The sequence below is a fragment of the Hypanus sabinus genome, chromosome 1 (assembly GCF_030144855.1).
Source record: "Hypanus sabinus isolate sHypSab1 chromosome 1, sHypSab1.hap1, whole genome shotgun sequence".
Lineage (NCBI taxonomy): Eukaryota > Metazoa > Chordata > Chondrichthyes > Myliobatiformes > Dasyatidae > Hypanus > Hypanus sabinus.
The window spans coordinates 201,971,319-201,992,267 of NC_082706.1; the positions used below are offsets into that span (position 1 = coordinate 201,971,319).

Here is a 20,949-nt window from a genome sequence, read left to right on the forward strand (position 1 = left end):
GGTCATCAAGGCACTTTAATTTAGTGGATGATAATTGACTGCCTAATTTGCATTAGTGATTATCCTTGGGAAGTATGGTTTATCACTGGCTATAAAGACAAGTCAAAGTTAATTCCTCATCAGAGTGTATATACATCACTATCTTGAGATACATTTCCTTGCAGGCATTTACAGGAAAGTATCAAAATGCATGAAATTAATGAAAAACTACACACAGAGAAGACTGACAAATGACCAATGTACAAAGGAAGACACTGCAAATAAAAGTAACTAAGTAACTAAGATTGAGAACTTGAGTTGTAGAGTACTTGAAAGTGAGTCTAGGTTGTGGAGTTGGTTCAGGGTAGTGGTAAGTGAAGTTATCGGCACTGGTTCAGCAGCTGGATTGCTGGAGGGTAATACTGCCCCTGAACTTGGTGGTGTGGGACGTATGGCTCCTGTGCTACCTTCCCAATGGTAGCAGTGAGAATACAGCGTGGCTTGGAGATGGGGCTCCCTAATGATGGACGCTGCCTTCTTGTGCCAGCACTCTATGTAAGTGTGTTCAGTGGTGATGGGAGTCTTGTCTGTGATGGACTGGGCTGTGTCCACCATTTTCTCATTCCGAGGCATTGTTTCCATTTCAGGCTGTGATGCAATGAATTAGGATACTCTCCACTGTGCATTCATAGAAGTTTGTCAAAGTTTTAATAACATGCCGAATTTGCCCAAACTTCTAAGAAAGTGGAGGTGCTGTCTTTGTAATGATTCTTGCAGTACTTACTGGACCCAGGACAGATCCTCTGATATGGTAACACCGTGGAAGTTACAGTCACTGACCTTCTCCACCTCTGATCCCTGATGAGGACTGGCTCACGGATCCCCGTTTCCTCCTGCTGTAGTCAGTAATCAGCTCGTTGTTTTTGCTGATGTTGAATGAGAGGTTGCTGTTGAGACAGGACTCAGACAGATTTTCAGTCTCCCTCCAATAGGCTGATTTGTCACCACCTTTGATTTGGCCAACAACGGAGGTGTCGTCAGCAAACTGAAATTTGGCACTGGAGATGAACTTAGCCTCACAGAGAGGTGATTGTCCACCGTATCCAACGGTGACAGGAGATCCGTGTGGGAGAGTTTTTAAAGTGGAAAAACCATTGCACTGGGGCAGTTCCACTCTCTCGACCTCAGATGTCTGGCTCAGGTATAAACAAGCATCACCAGCTGGGGTCTTCTGTGGTTGCAGTGGATAACCATCTGCCTTGTCATGCCTTCGCTCTCCGTGGAGTGTTGCAGTACCAGCTTCCTGGCCGTTGGATCTCACTGTAGAGCTCAAATGCCCAGTCCACCAAAGCTGACTTCACACGCTAGGACGGGCACGTCCCTAACTCACCAGAGAATGAGGCTGCTGGCTACCTCGCCTGGTTTAGCCTGCATGTCGAAGCGGTGTACTGGGGTGTGGCCGCTGTCACGTGCAAACAGCTACTTGTAGCCACAGGTGAGAACCGAGTGTCCAGAGGGGACCAAAGGTGAGTGAGCTGCCCCGGAATGTACACAACAAGCCCCTTCACCAAAGGTGCTACCCCTACCTGGTCACCCCTTACACCCCATAAAGGGAAAAGCACACAACGTTTTGACACACCTGTGCAGATGGTGCCTGTGGAGGAGATGTTGTTGCCTATCCAAACCGACTGAGCTGATTCCTGTACTGATATCTTCCCCTTCCAGGTTTCCAGCCGGTCTTGCCGAACCAACAGCAAAGTTTCCAGGGGCTGGTGGGAGTGCAACAGCCTGCCCAGAGCCAGAACCTGCTGAATGGCCAGCAGGGAGGGCAGGTGTCGGGGGTGATGGTCCAGTACCCAGCCATGTCTTCTTACCAAGTAAGTCATCCCTACTCAAACTCAAGAGGGCTTGTCATTTCTCATTGGGGAAAAGAAGCACGCCAAAGTGAAATGCAGGTTTATTTTTATTTAGAGATACAGTGCAGAACAGCATTTATCAGCCCAAAGAGACGCACCACCCAGCAACCCACCTATTTACTCGTAGCCTAATCACGGGACAATTTACAATGACCAGCTAACCTACTGACTGGTGTGACTTTGGACTGTGGGAGTAAAGCCACGTACTCACAGTGACAACGTACAAACTCCTGACAGAGGACACCAGAATTGAACTCCGAATTCTGATACCCCAAGCTACGCCAAAGTCATCCCCCAACTTTGGGATTTGTAAAATAAATGCTTGATATATCATCTGAGTAATAAATAATGTTTGCAAGGCAATAGTATACTTTTCATATTGAGAATATGTCATGTTCTTGTTCCTAATTAATTAATTAATTCTTGCTACAAATTAATTAAATTAGTAATTCTCAATCTATTATTCATCGGCAAGCAATGGTCCAATTCCTTTCTGCTGGTCAGACGCCTAAATAATGAAATGTTTCCAGTGTCTTTGAGATGAACAGATGGTCTATAGTTGCTTTCTTGGCCAAATTATCAGCATGTTTGGACCAGGACAGGCTTTTGATGATATTCACTCCTCAGAACTTGAAGCTCTCAACATCAGCACCCTTGACAAAACTGTAAGACATACGAGCAGAATTAGGCCTTTCGGCCCATTGAGTCTGTTCCACCGTTCCATCTATTATTTATTTATCGATATAGACACTTAACAACATATCCACCCCCACCCCCTGATTCAGCCCTAACCTAATCGTGGCCATTTTTCAATTAACCTACTAGCCGGTATGTCTTTGGACTGTGAGAGGAAAACTGAGCACCCGGAAAGAGCCCACACATTCCACGGGAAAAACGTACAGAGACCCCTTACAGAGGTCGCCAGGATTGAACTCAGAACTCTGATGCCCCAAGCTGTAATAGTGTCACGCTAACCACTACACTACCGTAGCACTCTTTGATTGACTTACTTCCCCTTTCAAGCCCATTCTCCTTCCTTCTCCCTGTACCCTTTGACTCCCCTTACCAATCAAGAGCCTATCAACCTCTGTATTAAATATACCCAATAACGGCCTCCATAGCCATGTGGGGCAACAAATTCAACAGATTCACCACCCAATGGGTAAAGAAATTGCTCCGCATCTCTATCCTGAAAGGATATCCTTCTATTCTGAGGCCTTGCCCTCTGGTGTGAGACTCTCATAATGACAGGACTAGGTGCAACACCTCCACTTCCTCAGCAAGCTAAACGATTTGACATGTTAGAAGCAGAACCATGTTTATTATCACTGACATATAATATGTCATGAAATTTGATGCTTATGGAAACAGCACAGTGCAAAACATAAAAATTACTGTCACTTACAAAAAATAAATGAGTGCAAAAGAGTTGGTGTTCATGGGTTCATGGACCATTCAGAAATCTGATGGCAGAGGGGAAAGAAACTATTTTCAAAATGTTGAGTGTGGGTCTTCAGGCTTCTGCACCTCCTTCCTGGTGGTAATATCTACACTCAACTTCACTTGCCCCATCATTGGAATGTTCCCACCTCCAGTGATCTCACTTTTGATGACTCTTTATCTCATTATCTCATGTTCTCACTATTTATTGCTATTTATTTATTTTTGCATTTGCACAGTTTGTTGTCTTCTGCAGTCTGGTTGATCTTTCACTGATCCTGTTATAGTTAATATTTGATAGATTTGCTGAGTACACCCACAGGAACATGAATCTCAGAGTTGTATATGGTGACATATCTGTACTTCGATAATAAAATTTACTTTGAACTTTGAGAAGAGGGCATGTCCTGGGTGGTGAGGGGGGTTTTTTCCCAATCTTTTTATTATTGTTATTAATATCAACAAAATAAAATTGATACATAGATAATGGGATTACAAACATACACATTTCAACTGAACATGAAAGAATACATAAGCAATGGTTACAGTATAAATGAGTATTCCCAAATCATGGACGATACAATATACAAATAAACAAGGCAAACCTAGGTATATCATAATATATATTTAAAAAAACAGAAAAAAGGAAAAGAAAAAAAATTATGCAAAAGAAAACTCTAATAATCTAATAACTAATAGAGGAAAAAACAAAAAAAGAAAAAAGAGAAAAAGAAAAAATGGAAAAAAAGGGCTGTTTATAATATCTCACAAAAATACAAAATCATCAGTGTCATCAACTCCGATCCTCCCAACATATATAAAATCGAAACTGAAAAAACAAATAGGCTTGGAACAGGGTCATATTACATCATATGAAAATATTGAATAAACAGTCTCCATATCTTTTCAAATTTAATAGAAGTATCAAATACAACACTTCTAATTTTTTCTAAATTTAGACATAACATAGTTTGGGAAAACCAATGAAATGCGGTAGGAGGGTTAATTTCGTTCCAATTCAACAAAATAGATCTTCTAGCCATTAATGTAAGAAATGCAATCATTCGACAAGCAGAAGAGGATAAATGGAGTGAGTCCATCATTGGCAAGCCAAAAATTGCAGTAATAGGATGTGGTTGTAGATCAGTGTTCAATACCGCAGAAATAATATCAAAAATATCTTTCCAATATTTTTTCAAAAGCAGACACGACCAGAACATATGAGTTAAAGATGCTATCTCAGAATGACATCTGTCACAAATAGGATTTATATAGGAATAAAAACAAGCCAATTTATCCTTGGACATATGAGCCCTATGCACAACTTTAAACTGTATTAATGAATGTTTAGCACATATAGATGATGTATTAACTAATTGAAGCATTTTATCCCAATTCTCAATAGGGATAGTCAGGTTAAGTTCTCTTTCCCAATCATTTTTAGTCTTATAAAAGGGCTCTGACCGTATCTTCATAATTATATTGTAAAGTTTTGATATTAGCCCTTTCTGAAAAGGAGTTAGTTCAAACAAATTCTCCAAAATACCTGAAGACACAAAATTTGGAAAAGAAGGAAGTACAGTATTTAAGAAATTCCTAATCTGTAAATATCTAAAAAAATGAAATCTAGGCAAATTATATTTATTAGATAATTGCTCAAAAGACATAAAACAATTATCCAAAAATAAATCGGAAAGTCGTAGTAAACCTTTAGTCTTCAAAGCTGAATAGGTGAGGGTTTTTAGTGATAGATTCTGCCTTTTTGGGGCACCACCTCTTGAAGATGTCTTTGATGCCGGTGAGGGCTGTGCCCCTATGGCTGAGTCCACAACCCCCGGCAGTCTCTTGCAGTCCGAGACTTCAAAGTTCAAGTTCAAAGTAACTTTTTAATCACATTCTACATATCACATGCAACCTTGAGATTCATTAACTTGCAGCCATTTACAGGAAAGTAAAGAAATACAATAGAATTTCTGGAAAACAACGCAGACACAGAACAAAGACCACCAGACATTCAATGTGCAAAAGCAGGTGGCAGATTGTGCGAATCATCTTTAAAAAAGAAATAAATTATACTGAGAACATGAGTTGTAGAGTACTCGAAAGTGAGTCGATGGTTGTGGAATCAGTTCACTGTTGTGGTGATTGAAGTTATCCACGCCGGTTCAGGAGCCCGATGGTTGTAGGGTAACAACTGTTTTGAACCTGCTGGTGTGCACGATAGATTAAAAGTACATTTCTTAAGGGGAAATTGCAGACTGCAGCGATTACAGAAGTATATGTAGTGGAATAACCAGTAGTTTTGTGAGATGTCAAACTGTGATGCAACCAGTCAGAATGTGCTGTAGAAATTTGCTAGGGTCTGCGGTGACATACCACATCTCCCAAAACAATATGACTGCTGGCCTGATTTCTTTGTGATTGCATCAGTGTGTTGGGCCTAGGATAAATAAAGCTCAGTGGGGAATGAAGCATCACTGCTAATTATGGTTTCAAGTTTCAGACATAGGAAATGATGGCATGGAAACCCTGCCACAGCTGTCATGCATGCGACTGGATCTCTAACTTCAGACAGAATTACCTTTTCGACCTAACAGTGTTCTTACATAGGTCATACCTTGTCTTCTTGAAGGGTTCTGGATCGCCGGTGTTGAAGTCAGTTTACAAGTCCTGTCAATCCTCACCAATTATTATCAATGCATTACAGAAAGCATCCCATCTGCATGTATCAAAGCTTAGTATGCAACTGCTCTGCCTGTAAATGCAGAAAACTACAGAGAGTGTGAACACGGCTTTGCAGATCAAGGAAACCATGTCTAGAGCGATTCTAGACATGGCTTCTGTCTGCATTTCTCGCTGCCTCAGCAAAGAAGCCAGTAGCAAAGACCTCATCCACACTGGACATTCTCTCTTCTCCCCTCAAAATTCTGAAATCATGTACCACTAAGCTGAAGGACAGCTTCTGCCCCACTGTTATAAGACTAATATGTGGTCCCCTAGTGCAATAAGATGGATCACACAACTACAGTTCTGTGCAAAACTCTTAAGCACATAGAGCTAGGACTTATCCACATTACTTTAGTAATTTTATGTATTGCGCTGCATTGCTGCCACAAAAAAAAACAAATTTCATGACATACGTCAGTGATTCAGATATGGGTCTCTTTTGTGGACTGACAGAGGGAAGGGGGCAGGGAGAAGGGAATCATGGTTGGGAAAAGAGGAAAGGGAAAGAGGAAGGGGCAGAAAGCATGAGAAAGACATTTTGTAATGATCAATAAACTAATTGTTTGGAATCAAATGACCTTACCTGGTGTCTCAGGGTTGGGTGCTCTGGACCCACACCACCCCTGCCAGTGTCACTCCTTCTCTGCACCTGTCCCACACCCCACCCATGGCAGCGAGTTTTGCTAAGGCTACTGGGGAGATTTTAAACTAGAATTGCTAGGGGTTGAGAACCGAACTGAAGAGACAGAAGGAGGGGTGGTTGGCTCACATGAACAAAGAGTTTAGAGCGTGGATCAGTACTTGGAGCTATGATGCTGTGGCCATTACACAGACTTGGCTCAGAGGCAGGAATGGTTAGTTAGAGTGCCAGGCTTCAGATGTTTCAGAAAGGACAGGGAGGGAGGCAGAAGACGTGAGTGTGTGGCACTGTTGATCAGAGATAGCGTCACGGCTGCAGAAAAGGAGGAAGTCATGGAGGGATTGTCTACAGAGTCTCTGTGGGTGGAAGTTAGGAATAGGAAAGGGTCAATAACTCTACTTGGTGTTTCTTATGGACCACCCAATAACAACAGGGACATCAAGGAGCAGATAGGTAGAGAGAATCTAGAAAGGAGTAATAATAACAGGGTTCGTGGTGGGAGATTTTAAATTCCAAAATATTGATTGGCATCTCGACTAAGGGGTTTAGATGGGGTGGAGTTTGTTAGGTGTGTTCAGGAAGGTTTCCTGACACAATAGGTAGATAAGCCTACAAGAGGAGAGAGAGACTGTAATTGATCTGGTATTGGGAAATGAACCTGGTCGGGTGTCAGGTTTCTCAGTGGGAGAGCATTTTGGAGACAGTGATCACAATTCCATCTCCTTTACCATAGCATTGGAGAGGGATAGGAACAGACAAGTTAGGGAAATGTTTAATTGGAGTAAGGGGAAATAATAAGGCTATCAGGCAGGAACTTGGAAGCATAAATTGGAAACTGGTGTTCTCAGGGAAACGTACAGAAGACGTGGCAGATGTTCAGGAGATATTTGCATTGGAATTCTGCATAGGTATGTTCCAATCAGACAGGGAAAGAATGGTAGGGTACAGGAACCATGATGTATAAAGGCTGTTGAAAATCTAGTCAAGAAGAAAAGAAGAGCTTATGAAAGGTTCAAAAAACTAGGTAATGATAGAGATCTAGAAGATTATAAGGCTAGTAGGAAGGAGCATAAGAATGAAATTAGGAGAGCCAGAAGGGGCCATGAGAAGGCCTTGGCAGACAGGATTAAAGAAAATCCCAAGGCATTCTACAAGTATGTGAAGGGCAAGAGGATAAGACGTGAGACAATAGGATCAATCAAGGGTGACAATGGAAAAGTGCCTATGGAACCGAAGGAGTTAGTAGAGCTATTTAATGAATACTTTGCTTCAGTATTCACTACGGAAAAGGATCTCGGCGATTGTAGGGATGACTTGCAATGGATTGAAAAGCTTGAGCGTGTAGGTATTAAGGAAGAGGATGTGCTGGAGCTTTTAGAAAGCATCAAGTTGGTTAAGTCATCGAGACCAGATGGGATGTACCCCAGGCTACTGTGGAGAGCAAAGGAGGAGATTGCTGAATGTCTGGCGATGATCTTTGCATCATCAATGAGGATGGGAGAGGTTCCGGAGGATTGGAGGGTTGCAGATGTTGTTCCCTTATTCAAGAAAGGGAGTAGGGATAGTCCACTGAATTATAGACCAGTGAGTCTTACATCAGTGGTTGGCAAGTTGATGGAGAAGATCCTGAGATGCAGGATTTATGAACATTTGAAGTGGCATAATATGATTAGGAATAGTCAGCATGGGTTTGTCAAAAGCAGGTCATGCCTTATGAGCCTGATTGTATTTTTTGAGGATGTGACTAAACACATTGATGAAGGTAGAGCCGTAGATGTAGTGTATATGGATTTCAGTAAGGCATTTGATAAGGTGCCCCATGCAAGGCAAATTCAGAAAGTAAGGAGGCATGGGATCCAAGGGGACATTGCTTTGTAGATCCAGAACTGGCTTGCCCACAGTAGGCAAAGAGTAGTTGTAGATAGGTCATATTCTGCATGGAGGTTGGTGACCAGTGGTGTGCCTCAGGGATCTGTTCTGGGACCCCTACTCTTTGTGATTTTTATAAATGACCTGGATGAGGAAGTGCAGGGACAGGTTAGTAAATTTTCTGATGACAAAAAGTTTGGGGGTACTGTGGACAGTGTGGAGGGCTGTCAGAGGTGACAGGAGGACATTGATAGAATGCAAAACTGGGCTGAGAAGTGGCAGATGGAGTTCAACCCAGATAAGTGTGAAGTGGTTCATTTTGGTAGGTCAAATTTGAAGGCAGAATATAGCATTATTGGAGAGAGCAGTGTGACTCTTAGCAGAGGGATCTTGGGGTCCGAGTCCATAGGACACTCAAAGCTGCTCTGCAGGTTGACACTGTGGTTAAGAAGGCATATGGTGCATTGGCCTTCATCAACCGTGGGATTGAGTTTAGGAGCCAAGCGGTAACGTTGAAGCTATATAAGACCCCACTTGGAGTTCTGTGCTCAGTTCTGGTTGCCTCACTACAGGAAGGACATGGAAACTATAGAAAGGGTGCAGAGGAGATTTACAAGGACGTTTCCTGGATTGGGGAGCATGCCTTATGAGAATAGGTTGAATTGGCTCAGCCTTTTCTTTTTGGAGCGATGGAGGATGAGAGGTGACCCGATAGAGGTGTACAAGATAATGAGAGGCATTGATCATGTGGATAGTCAGAGGCATTTTTTTCCCAGGTCTGAAATGGCCAGCACAAGAGGGCACAGTTTTAAGGTGTGTGCAAGTAGGTACAGAGGAGATGTCAGGGGTAAGTTTTTTTTTCTCCTTCTCTTTTGTTTGTTTTTCTTTCTTTTATGTTACTTATTAGTTATAGTTATTAGATTAGATTAGTTAGTTTTGCATTATATAAATTTTTTTTTGTTTTTTTTTCTTTCTTTTTTCTGTTTTTTTATATTATACATTATGAAATATTTAGATTTACTAGGTCCATACATATATCTTATGGCTTATGTCTTGGTAAACTCATTTATATTGTAACTATTATGTATTTTTTTTCATATGTAATGGAATGTGTATGTTGGTAATTTCTTTATCAATATATCATCTGTATTCTGTCCATATTACTAATATTAATAAAAAGATTTAGAAAGAAAGAGAAAGGGGTAAGTTTTTTATGCAGAGGGTAGTGAGTGCTTGGAATGGGCTGCCAGCAGCAGTGGTGGAGGCGGATACGATAGGGTCCTTTTAAGAGACTCCTGGATGGGCACATGGAACTTAGAAAGATAGAGAGCTATGGGTAAGCCTAGGTAGTTCATCGAGAGGCAACTCTGCAGTGTTGGGATTTATTTCAAGGGGAATAAAACATGATGGAATGGCACAGCAGACTCGATAGGCTAAATGGCGTGCTGTAATCGTTATACGGTTGTATCTAGCTTTACATTTCAGAGGCAACTACCCCTTTCCATTCTGTTCAAAGTAATGGATCAAGAGCCAGGACTGGCATACCAAATAACTGATTTCTTGAAGACCACAGGAAAGTTAACAACAGGGGAACTTTAGGAACTGGAAATAAATGAGTAAAGCTAACCTTTAATTATTAATTGCAAATTTTTAAAAATCCAATGCACTATTGCCATCAACACATAATTGTATTGGCCTGTTCTGATCAATACTGTTAATGAGAACAGCATTAACCTGATGACATATTGATTTCTCCTTCCAGTAAAAAAAATCCCTCCACCTTCCCTCTTCTACTCTTCCCCACTCAAACCTCTTATCTCCCCTCACCTGCCTTTCATGTCCTGGTGGTGCCCCTCCCCTTTCCCTTTCTCCTGTAATCCACTCTCCACTCCTATCAGATTCTTCCCCTCCAGCCCTTTATCTTTCCCACCCACCTGGCTTTTCCTATCACCTTCTGGCGATCCTCCTTCCCTTCACCCACCTTTTTATTCTGGCATCTTTCCCCTTCCTTCTCAGTCCTGAAGAAGGGTCTCAGCCCAAAATGTCGACTGTTTATTCATTTCCATAGACGCTGCCTGACCTGCTGAGTTCCTCCAGCATTTTGTGTGAGTTGCTTTGGATTTCCAGCATCAGCAGACTGTCTCATGTTAATGTATGAATAACTTTGGTTAAGATGTTGTTTCATTTCAGCTTCATCTCCAGCTGGAAAACACATAGTACATAGAACAGTACAGCACAGTACTGGCCCTTCAGCCCACAATTTTTCCCCTATCTTTTAACTTACTCCAAGATCAATCTAATGCTCCCTCCTACATAGCCCTCCATCTTTCATCCTTGTGCTACTTACTAAGCGTCTCTTAAATGCCCATTCTTGCACCATCCCTGGCAGGGCATTCTACACACACACCGAATAAATTTACACCATACTTTCCTCCAAAAGCTTTAAAATTATGCCCCTCATATTAGCCAGGATGAAGTTTAAAACAACTGCCCTTGACACAGCAGTTTATTTGTTTTGTTCCTGTGTAACTTGAGGTAAAAATATCATTTTCAACCAGGTAAATTAGGGATACCAGTGAAGGATGTCATTGGGAAAGGAGAGATTAAGGGTGGTCCGGTAGCAGAGCAGTTAGCATAGAGCATGACTGAGCCAGTTGTAAGATCAGGGTTCAATTTCTGTTGTTGTCTGTTAGTAGATTGTGGGTTTCCTTCAGGTCTCTGCTTTCCTCCCACAGTCCAAAGTCTTAAGAGTCGTAGAAAAGTACAGCACAGAAACAGGCTCTTTGTCACATCTAGTCCATGTCGAATCATTTGATCTGCCTACTCCCATCAACCTGTGCCTGGACCATAGACTTACTTATCCAAACTTCTCTTAAATGTTGAAGTCAAGCTCACATGCACCACTTGCACTGACAGCTCATTCCACCATCTTACCACCCTCTGAGTGAAGAAATTTTCCCTTATGTTCCCCTTAAACTTTTCACCTTTCACCCTCAACCTGTCAGCCCTAGTTGTTGTCCCGCCTAAACTTGGTGCAAAAAAAATGCTTTCATTTAACCTATCTATACCCCTCATAATTGTGTATACCTCCATCAAATTTCCATAAATCTTCTGCATTCCAAAGAATAAAGTCCTAATCTGTTCAGTATTTCCTTATAGCTCAGATCCTCCAGACCCAGCAAAATCCTTGTAAATTTTCTCTGTACTCTTTCAACCTAATTTATATCTTTCCTGGAAGTAGGTGACCACACACAATCCTGCAAATTAGGTCTCACCAGCGTCTTATGCAACTTCAACCTAACATCCCATCTCCTGTTCACAATACTTTGATATATGAAGGCCAATATGCCATGGATTATGGATTAGTAGATTCATAAATTGTGGGCATGTTATATTGCTGCCAGCATCAAGATTGCATTGGTTGTTGACGCAAACAATGCATTTCGCTTGATGTTTCAATGTTTCAATGTACATGTGACAAATAAAAGTAATCTTTAACTATTATTTTTTTCTAAGTAAATTTTCAAAGTCAAAGTAAGTTTTATTATCAAAATATATATATGTCACCATATACATTAACTTTCATGTGAGAATACTCAGTAAATCTATAGAATATTAATTATAACAGGATCAATGAAAGATCAACTAGAGTGTAGAAGACAGCAAACTGTACAAATGCAAATATAAATAAATAGCAATAAATAACAAGAACATGAGATAATGAGGCGAAGAGCCCTTAGTTAAATCATTGGTTGTGGGAACATCTCAATGAATGGGCAAGTAAGTGTAGTTAACCCCTTTTGTTCAAGAGCCTGATGGTTGAGTGGTACTAATTTTTCTTGAACCCAGAGGTGCAAGTCCTGAGGCTCTTGTACCTTCTACCTGATGGCAGCAGCGAGAAAGGAGCATGGCCTGGGAGGTGAGGATCTCTAATGATAGATGCTGCTTTCCTACGACAGTGTTTCATGTAGATGTGCTCAATGGTTGGAAGGGTTTTACCCATGATGCGCTGCACCAAATCCACTACCTTTTTGTAGGATCTTCCTTTCAAGGGCACTGGTGTTTCCATACCAGGCAGCCAGTCAATATATTTTCCATTACACATCAACAGAAGTTTGTCAGAGTTTGAGATGTCTTGCTGAATCTTTGCAAACTTCTAAGGAAGCAGAGGTGCTGCTGTGCTTTCTTCTCAATTGCACTTGTGTGCTGGATTCAGGACAGACACTCTGAAATACTAACACCCAGGAATTTAAAGTTGCTGACCCTCTCCACCTCTGATCCTCTGATGAAGACTGGCTCATGGACCTCTGGTTTTCCTCTCCTGAAGTCAATAATCAGCTCCTCGGTCTTGCTGACATTGAGTGAGAGGTTGATGTTATGACACCACTCAGCCAGATTTTCAATCTCCCTCCTGTATGTTGATTCATTACCGCCTTTGATATGGCCCACAGCAGTGGTGTCATCAGTGACCCAAAGCATTCCTGCACCAACAGATAATTGAATTGGCCTGTACTGATCAATGCTGATAATGAGATCAGCGTTAACCTAACAGCTGTCTAACCTTTTCTGATTTTACTCTTAGGTGCCGATGACTCAGAGTTCTCAAGGGATGTCTCAACAATCATACCCACAGACAATCGTACTGTCCAATCAATCAGGTCAAGGAACACTTCCAGCTACTGGAATGTCTGTCTACTGCAATGTAATACCTCCTTCTCCTCAAAACAACCTGAGGTTGGTCACACCCCACTGCCCTGCCAGTAACGTACCAGTACTCCCTGCTAACTGCAGGGCAAACTGCACAAACATCAGCAGCACCGGATGGCAGGTTAAATACTGAAATGGTGTGGTAGGTTATCCAAAAAAAAGCATTTATGGACATGGTAACTTGAAAAAAAAGAATATTTGGAACATCATTTGAGGAACTAGAATTTAAATTCTCAGTAAATCACTGCTGGTACTGTTTAAAAAGTAAAGTTATATTTAAAAAAATGTTGGTTACTGGTGCAGCTTAGTCATGTCCTAGCTAGGTATGCCTTTGTAGCGTAGCAAAATGACATGGAATATCTGGCATAAGATGTCTCCTACCAGTGGGTGCCACTGTGTAGATTGTAATATCCCAATACTGATTAGTTTTGTACTTTGTGTTGAGTTTGTGAAGCTGAAAAGTATTAAATTAATTATATTAAAATATACATTGTACCAAAGCTGAAAGAGAAGGAATTGCTGAACGGAAGGGATAATTTATAGATATTATAGAGTTTTTTAAATGGATATATACTGTATTGTAGTGCTTATTCACAATAAAACTATTTGACCTCATGGATAAAGGTCACATTTCTACCATGTGATTGGTCTTCTCTCTTGACAGTTCAATTAGTTAAGTGACAGTTCTTAAGTGTTTTTGACAGGAGTTCAAATGTTGTTCAGAAGCCAGCTGCTAATTCATTTTTTTGCACTGAAGTTGCAGCCATTAATGAAGTAAGACTCTATGTTTATTTGCATATTTATTATTGTACAGTAAAATACATGTTTCCTCAACCTAAACCAAACGTTAATCAGAATCATTTGCAAGTTTGGGTAAATAGCTTGCTTTTCCCCACCTTTGACACATCAGTAGATAAACCTTAAATTTAATGACCCTCCCCATATAGCATCTACATAAGAAAGCTATTGACAAGGATGTTAATTACGTAGATAAGTATTTTTATAAGGTGGTTAGTATTTTGGAACTAATGGTATTGCTAATCTTCACAATGTCAATGTGCGATGTGAAATAGTTTTTTTTATTATTGAGGGTAGATATTCTTGTGTTAGAAACTTCCTACACTAACAAAAGACTTTTCTGTGATCCATCCAAGGTAATATCTGACCTATGGGAAACCTCGAAAGCTTTCCAAAGTTTCTAAGTCACCGGATTGAATTAACCATTGCAAATTTGAATTATGATACAAGCAGATGGTATTTAATATTACAGTTCCACCACATGTAGCATTTCATTTTTGGATCGTTTGATTTTCTTGCATTTGAAGAGTTGAGAAATTAGATATCAATTGGATTTCCATAGAAATCTTTGATATTAGGTCTTCATGTATGGATACTGCCATAGCAAACTAAACTGCTCAGTTAGTTATTCCAATTTAAAACCATAAGACATTGGAAGAGAACTCGATACAATAGAGTATTTGGCCCCTCGAGTCTGCTCTGCCATTCCATCATGGCTGATTTATTATCCCTCACAACCCCATTCTCCTGTCTTCTCCCTGTGATATTTGACACCCTTGCTAATCAAGAACCTATCAAAATACGAATCAGGTTTTATATCACCGGCATATGTCATCAAATTTGTTGTTCAACATCTGCTTTAACAATACCCGATGACTTGACTTCCAAAGCTGCATGTGGCAATGAGTTCCACAGATACAACAGATCTCTGTTCTAAAGGGACGTTCTTGTATTCTGAGGCAGTGCCCTCTGAACATTTCCACAATAGGAATATTCCTCCCCGTCTATCTAGGCCTTTCAGTATTCGATAGGTTTCAATGAGATGCCCCTCATTCTTCTAAACTCCAGTGAGTACAGGCCACAATCCATCAAATGCAACTCCTATGTTAACCCTTTCATTCCCAGAATCATTCTCGTGAACCTCCTTTGTCAGCACATAAGTTGCCCAAAACTGTTCACAGTACTCCGGATGCGGTCTGATCAATACCTTAGCATTACACCCTTGCTTTTGTATTTTAGTCCTCTCATATTTATTAATATACTGTTCATTGGACAGCATCCAGATTTCCAAAACCTGATTTTTAAGGGTTGTGGAGGGGGGGGAACAAATGCAGTTTCATTTCAGTACTTCAGAATCAGAACCAGGTTTAATATCATTGGTTTATGTTGAGGAATTTGTCGTTTTGCAGCGGCAGTGCAGTGCAATACATTATATTTTTTAAAAACTATTAATTACAAGAAGAAATATATTTTTAAAAAAATAAACAAGTAGTACAAAAGCAGAGTGAGAAAACGATAGTGAGAACGACTCAGAAATGAACCTCTAAAAATTAGGATTCCATCTGTTGCCCATACCTAATTTATATCCCCGTAGGAGTTACAACTTAAAGCTTGTTCTTACCCTCCCATGTTTTGTGTAACTTGTGGTGTTTGAGAATGGGGACAAAGGCAGCTAGGAAAAGATCGCATGATTCAAGAATAGGAATCCAAGTAACGCTTAATAAGGATGCTTGAATACATGTAAAAGAAAAATTATAGTACTGCAATTTTAACTCTTGAAAAATTATATTTTTGAAATAAGTTAGGGTATAAAGGGATCTAGTACAGCACATGAACAAGCAGGTCAGCCCAAAATATTTTGCTGAGCCAATTAATGATGTCTAGTTACATTAATCCCTCTGCCCTCAATACCCTTCTATATTATTGGGCCTATCTAAAAGCCCTTAAATGCCCCTATCCAGGCACCCATCATTTCTGAGTGAATACACTTCTCTGGGTCATCCTTTAAACTTAGCCCTTCTCTCATGCCCTCTGCTAATAAAGGTTCTATTCCTAATCCGTATGTATTTGGACTGTGGGAGGAAACTGGAGCACCTAGAGGAAACTCACAGGGTCACAGGGAAAATGTACGAACTCAGTGGCAGGAACTGAACCCCAATCTTACGGCCAGCTGCTGTAAAGAGATTGCAGTAGATGTTCCAACCTTCAGCCTTCAGAGTTCCAGAGAAAACAATCATAGTTTGTCCAACTTCTCATTATAGCATGTAAGACCATCAGACCATAAGATACTGGAGCAGAATTAGACCACTTGGCCCATTGAGTGTGCTCTGCCATTTCATCATGGCTGATCCATTTCCCTCTCAGTGCCAGTCTCCTGCCTTCATACCCTGACCAATCAAGAATTTATCAACCTCTGCCTTAAAGATACATAAAGACTTGGCCTCCACAGCCACCAGTGGCAATGAATTCCACTGGTGAATTAGTGCACAAGCTGCCTAATCCAGAGAGCATCATGCTGAATCTCTTCTGCACCCTCTCCGAAGCCTCCACATCCTTCCTATAATGGGGCAACCAGTACTGAACGTGGTACTTCACATGTGGCCTGACTAGAATGTGAAAAAGCTGCAATGTAGCTTCTCCACTCTTGAACTCAGTGCCTTGACTCAAACAGGCAAGCAAGTTGAATGCCTGCTTTATCATCCTGTCAATCTGTGCAGTAACTTTCAGAGAGCTGTGGACTTGGATCCCAACAACCCTCTGTACATCAGCATTGTATTTATTTTCCCAAACCTTCTCTTAAGGCTTATAAAATGAATGGAACCTTGAAGTGTTTCTCTAAGACACCAATGTATAAATGACTTTTGCATTGTGGGAGTAGTGGGAATATTTACCAGTCTCAATACCAATCAATTTCAGTCTATTAACCAGCAGACATCGACCACACGTGCTATAATGAGAGGCTGGGCAAACTTGGGTTGTTTTCTCTGGAGCTGCAGAGGATGAGGGAAAATCTGATACAGATTTATAAGATTGTGAGAGGCATGGTGAAGAGCAGACAGACAGTATCTTTTTTTTTTATGGGATCCAAATGTCTAATACCAGAGGGCATGTAGTTAAGGTGAAAAGGAGATGCGAGGGTCAAGTTTTTTTACTCGGAGGTTAGTAGGTGCCTGGAATGCGCTGCTTGGGTTGGTGGTAGAGGCTGAGATATTGGGGAAATTTAAGAGACATTAAAATAGTCAGATGTACGTGATGGAAATGGAAGGATATGGACACTGTGTAGTCAGAAGGGTTTGGTTTATATGGCCATTAGTTTATTTGGTTCAGCTCAGTACTGTGGGCCTAAGGGCCTGTGCCTGTGTTGTACTGTTCTATGTACACACTTTCCAGTGATCACAGCATTTCTAACCGAACTTTCCCCTTCCTAATCAATATACAGTAAACTGAAACGTTATATTTCTTCACTGTAATCAGCCAGTTGCAAACATTATATAATAGATTTGGCAGGTGATGATTAGCTTAATTCATTAAATTTCTCCTTCTGAGCTTTTGGGAAAGCATTTCATAGCCTTTAATGTCTTTACTATGCATTAATACATCTCCTGCGAAGTCAAAGTAAATTTATTATCAATGCATGTACGCATCAATATATTATGAGATTCAGTATCTCACAGGCATTTACAAGCTAAATAAGGAAATACAATAGAATTTATGAAAATTATACAAAGGCTGACAAACAGGCAATGTGCAAAAGAAATCAAACGGCAAATTATTGTGATAACCCATCGGATCAATTTCATTGCTCTCTCAGGTATAACATCAAGAAAATATGCTTTTTGAAAAGCTCACTATCAAAATATCATCCTTACCATATTAATTTGAAGTAAATGCTCCCATTAGCAGGTTGAAATTTGGATTCTAATCGGAAATGAGCAAAGAGATTAGAGAGCATCACAGCTATAACAGGGCTTATAACAATACTCTTGTCATGGTCATAGAGCATTACAGCAGAAAAGCTTGCTGAACTATTATTCTGCCTAGTCCCATTGGCCTGCACTTAAATCCCCTCCCATCCATGTACTTATCCAAGCTTCTCTTAAATCTTGAAATTGAATCCACATCCATCACTTGCACTGGCATCTTATTCCACACTTGCACCACCCTCTGAGTGAAGAAGTCCCACCTCAAGGTTCCCCTTAACATTTCACCTTTCACCCTTAACCCTTGAACTCTAGTTCCAATCTCACCCAACCTCAGCAGGAAAAGCTGCTTCCATTTACCCTTCATAATTTTGTATATCGTTATCAAATCAAATCTCCGCTCATTTTCATATAATCCAGGGAATAAAATCCTCAGGGTGATCTGGTGTCCTCCCACAGACCAGAGACTTACTGGTTGGTAAACTTAATTGGTCATTATAAGTTGTCCCATGATTAGGCTAGGGTTAAATTGGGGGATCGCTGGGCAGCATGGCTCAAAGGACCGAAAGGACCTATTCCACATGGTATCTCAATAAATAAATAAGTCAACTCAAACATGGAAGTATAAGTATTAGTCTGCTTGCTCCAGTATCTGAATATTTACACCCGTTCTAAGTGTCATTAATAGTAAATTAATGCCACAGGCAGTTGTGGAGGCCAGGTCGTTGGGTGTATTTAAGGCAGAGATTGATAGGCCTGGAACTGAGGTTGAGGAGGAAAGAAAAAAAAGAATCAGCCATGATTGAATGGCAGAGCAGACTCAATGGGCCAGATGGCCTAATTCTGCTCCTATGTCTTATGATCTAAATTAGGATTAATGCTTTATTTTAATATTAATTAACCCTTTATTTGAATTTGGGCCCTTATATAGTTGCTTAAAGTTCATTTACAGATTTTTTAAAGATTTGTGAACTAAAATAAGCTGAGGATTCGAAGATCATCAATGGCTCATGTGCAGGTTCATGAAGTAAAATAATTCTTCAGCCTAGGGAATAAAGTCCAATAAAGTTCAACATTCCCTATAACTCTGGTCCTCAAGTCCTGGCAACATCCTTGTAAATTTTCTCTGTACTCTTTCAATCTTATTGAGGTCTTTCCTGTAGGCAGGGTGACCAGAGCTGTACACAGTACTCCAAATTAGGCCTCTCTAATGTCTTATACAACTCCTGTACTGAGTATTTATATATATCTACAGGAGGTGCTGCCTCAAGAAAGCAAAATCCATCTTCACTAATAAAGTGGCCGTGAATGTATGTTCGTGGTCTTCTGCTGCTGTAGCCCATCCACTTCAAGGATCGATGTGTTCTACATTTAGAGATGCTCTTCTGCACAAATTGGTGTAATGCGTCCCTTTTTGAGTTCAGGTTGCCCTTTCTCAGTAACAAGGCATTTACACCCCACACTTTTTTTCATTTCTTGCACCATTCTCTATAAACTCGAGACACTGTTGTGTGTGAAAATCCCAGGAGATCAGCAGTTTCTGAGATACTCAGACCACTCTGATGTAAGCAACAATCATTCCACGGTCAAAATCACTTAGATCACATTACTTCACCGATCTGATGTTCAGCCTGAACAACTGGACCTTTTGACCATGTCTACGTGCTTTTACACATTGTGCTGCTGCCACATGATTGGCCGATTAGATATTTGCATTAATGAGCAGACATACAGATGCTACTGAATATACTGTATAGAGAATAGGATGTGTGGCATCTTTTTCCACTAACGATGTCATGATCTGAGTTTATTGCCAGCTGGAATCAGAATCAGGTTTACTGTCACTGACATACATCGTGAAATATATTGTTTTGTGGCAGCAGTGCACTGCATTGCGTAAAATGTAGCATAAATTACAATAAGAAACATATAAATAATGCTCTAAAGATAACTGGATAGTGTTCAGCTACATAACAAGACCTCTAAAAAGTCCTTTTCAGGTAGAATGTTGTTCTGATAGCATGTGACATTCTTTCATTTCTTTTTTGGACCAGATCCCTTAATTTATTCACTGTATATTTTATAATATCTCTGTTAATTGGAATAACATTGAAATTTATGACCTTGCACATCTTCAACCTGCAGTTCTTGGCATACAAGGTCATAAAATTTAATGTTATTCAATTTAATTTCATAGCGTGTCACACCAGACAGTCAGCCATTCTTGTCTGGTGTGCGGTGTCAGGATTGGTCTCCTTTCGGATTAACCGGGTCACGGTATGAACATTCCTGACTCGACCCTTGTTTTTTTTACAAGGCCGACTGACTAGCTGGACACTCAACCCGGCACGGGTGGAAAGCCTGCTTGGGGGCGGCCCGACTTGGGAGCCTTCATTCCGGAGTCCAGCGCTGATGCCACTGCGCCACCAGCCGGCTTAATGTGATTCAGTGTGACTGCCCTAACTTGGCATTCACTCTTGTTGCTTTCAGTATGAGGCGGCACGGTAGTGTAGTGGTTAGCACAACGCTTTACAATACCAGCAACCCGGGTTCAGTTCCTGCCGCTGGCCTGTTTCCTCCAGGCGCTCCAGTTACCTCCCAGAGTCCAAAAGTCTACCAACTGGTAGGTTAATTGATCATTGTAAGTTGTCCCGTAATTAGGTTAGGGTTAAATCGAGAGGAGATTGCTGATGTCGTGGTTCCAAAGGCCAGAAGGGTATATTCCATGCTGTATCTCAATCAATAAATAAATAAACTCAACCATGGAAGTATAAGGTCTCTGCTTACACTAAATCAGAATATTCCTGCCCATTCTAAGTAACAGTAATAATAAATTAGGATTAAAGCTTCATTTTAATCTTAAGTAATTCTTTATTTGAATTTGGGCCTTTTATATAGTTCCTTAAAATTAATTTATAAATTTTTGCAAACTTGTGAACTAAAATAGGCAGAG

The 20,949-nt window shown here is 40.6% G+C and overlaps 1 protein-coding gene across 1 annotated transcript in view; it reads left to right on the top strand.

Annotated features, from left to right (window-relative positions):
• arpp21 (cAMP-regulated phosphoprotein, 21) overlaps positions 1 to 14,107 on the top strand; it is a 323,923-nt gene extending 309,816 nt beyond the window's left edge. The window contains exons 20-21 of the mRNA XM_059984261.1: positions 1,705 to 1,856; positions 13,154 to 14,107. Of these exons, the coding sequence (XP_059840244.1) occupies positions 1,705 to 1,856; positions 13,154 to 13,411 (410 nt within the window). The 3' untranslated portion in view covers positions 13,412 to 14,107. The remainder of the gene's footprint in view (positions 1 to 1,704; positions 1,857 to 13,153) is intronic.
• Positions 14,108 to 20,949: the final 6,842 nt, after the last annotated feature.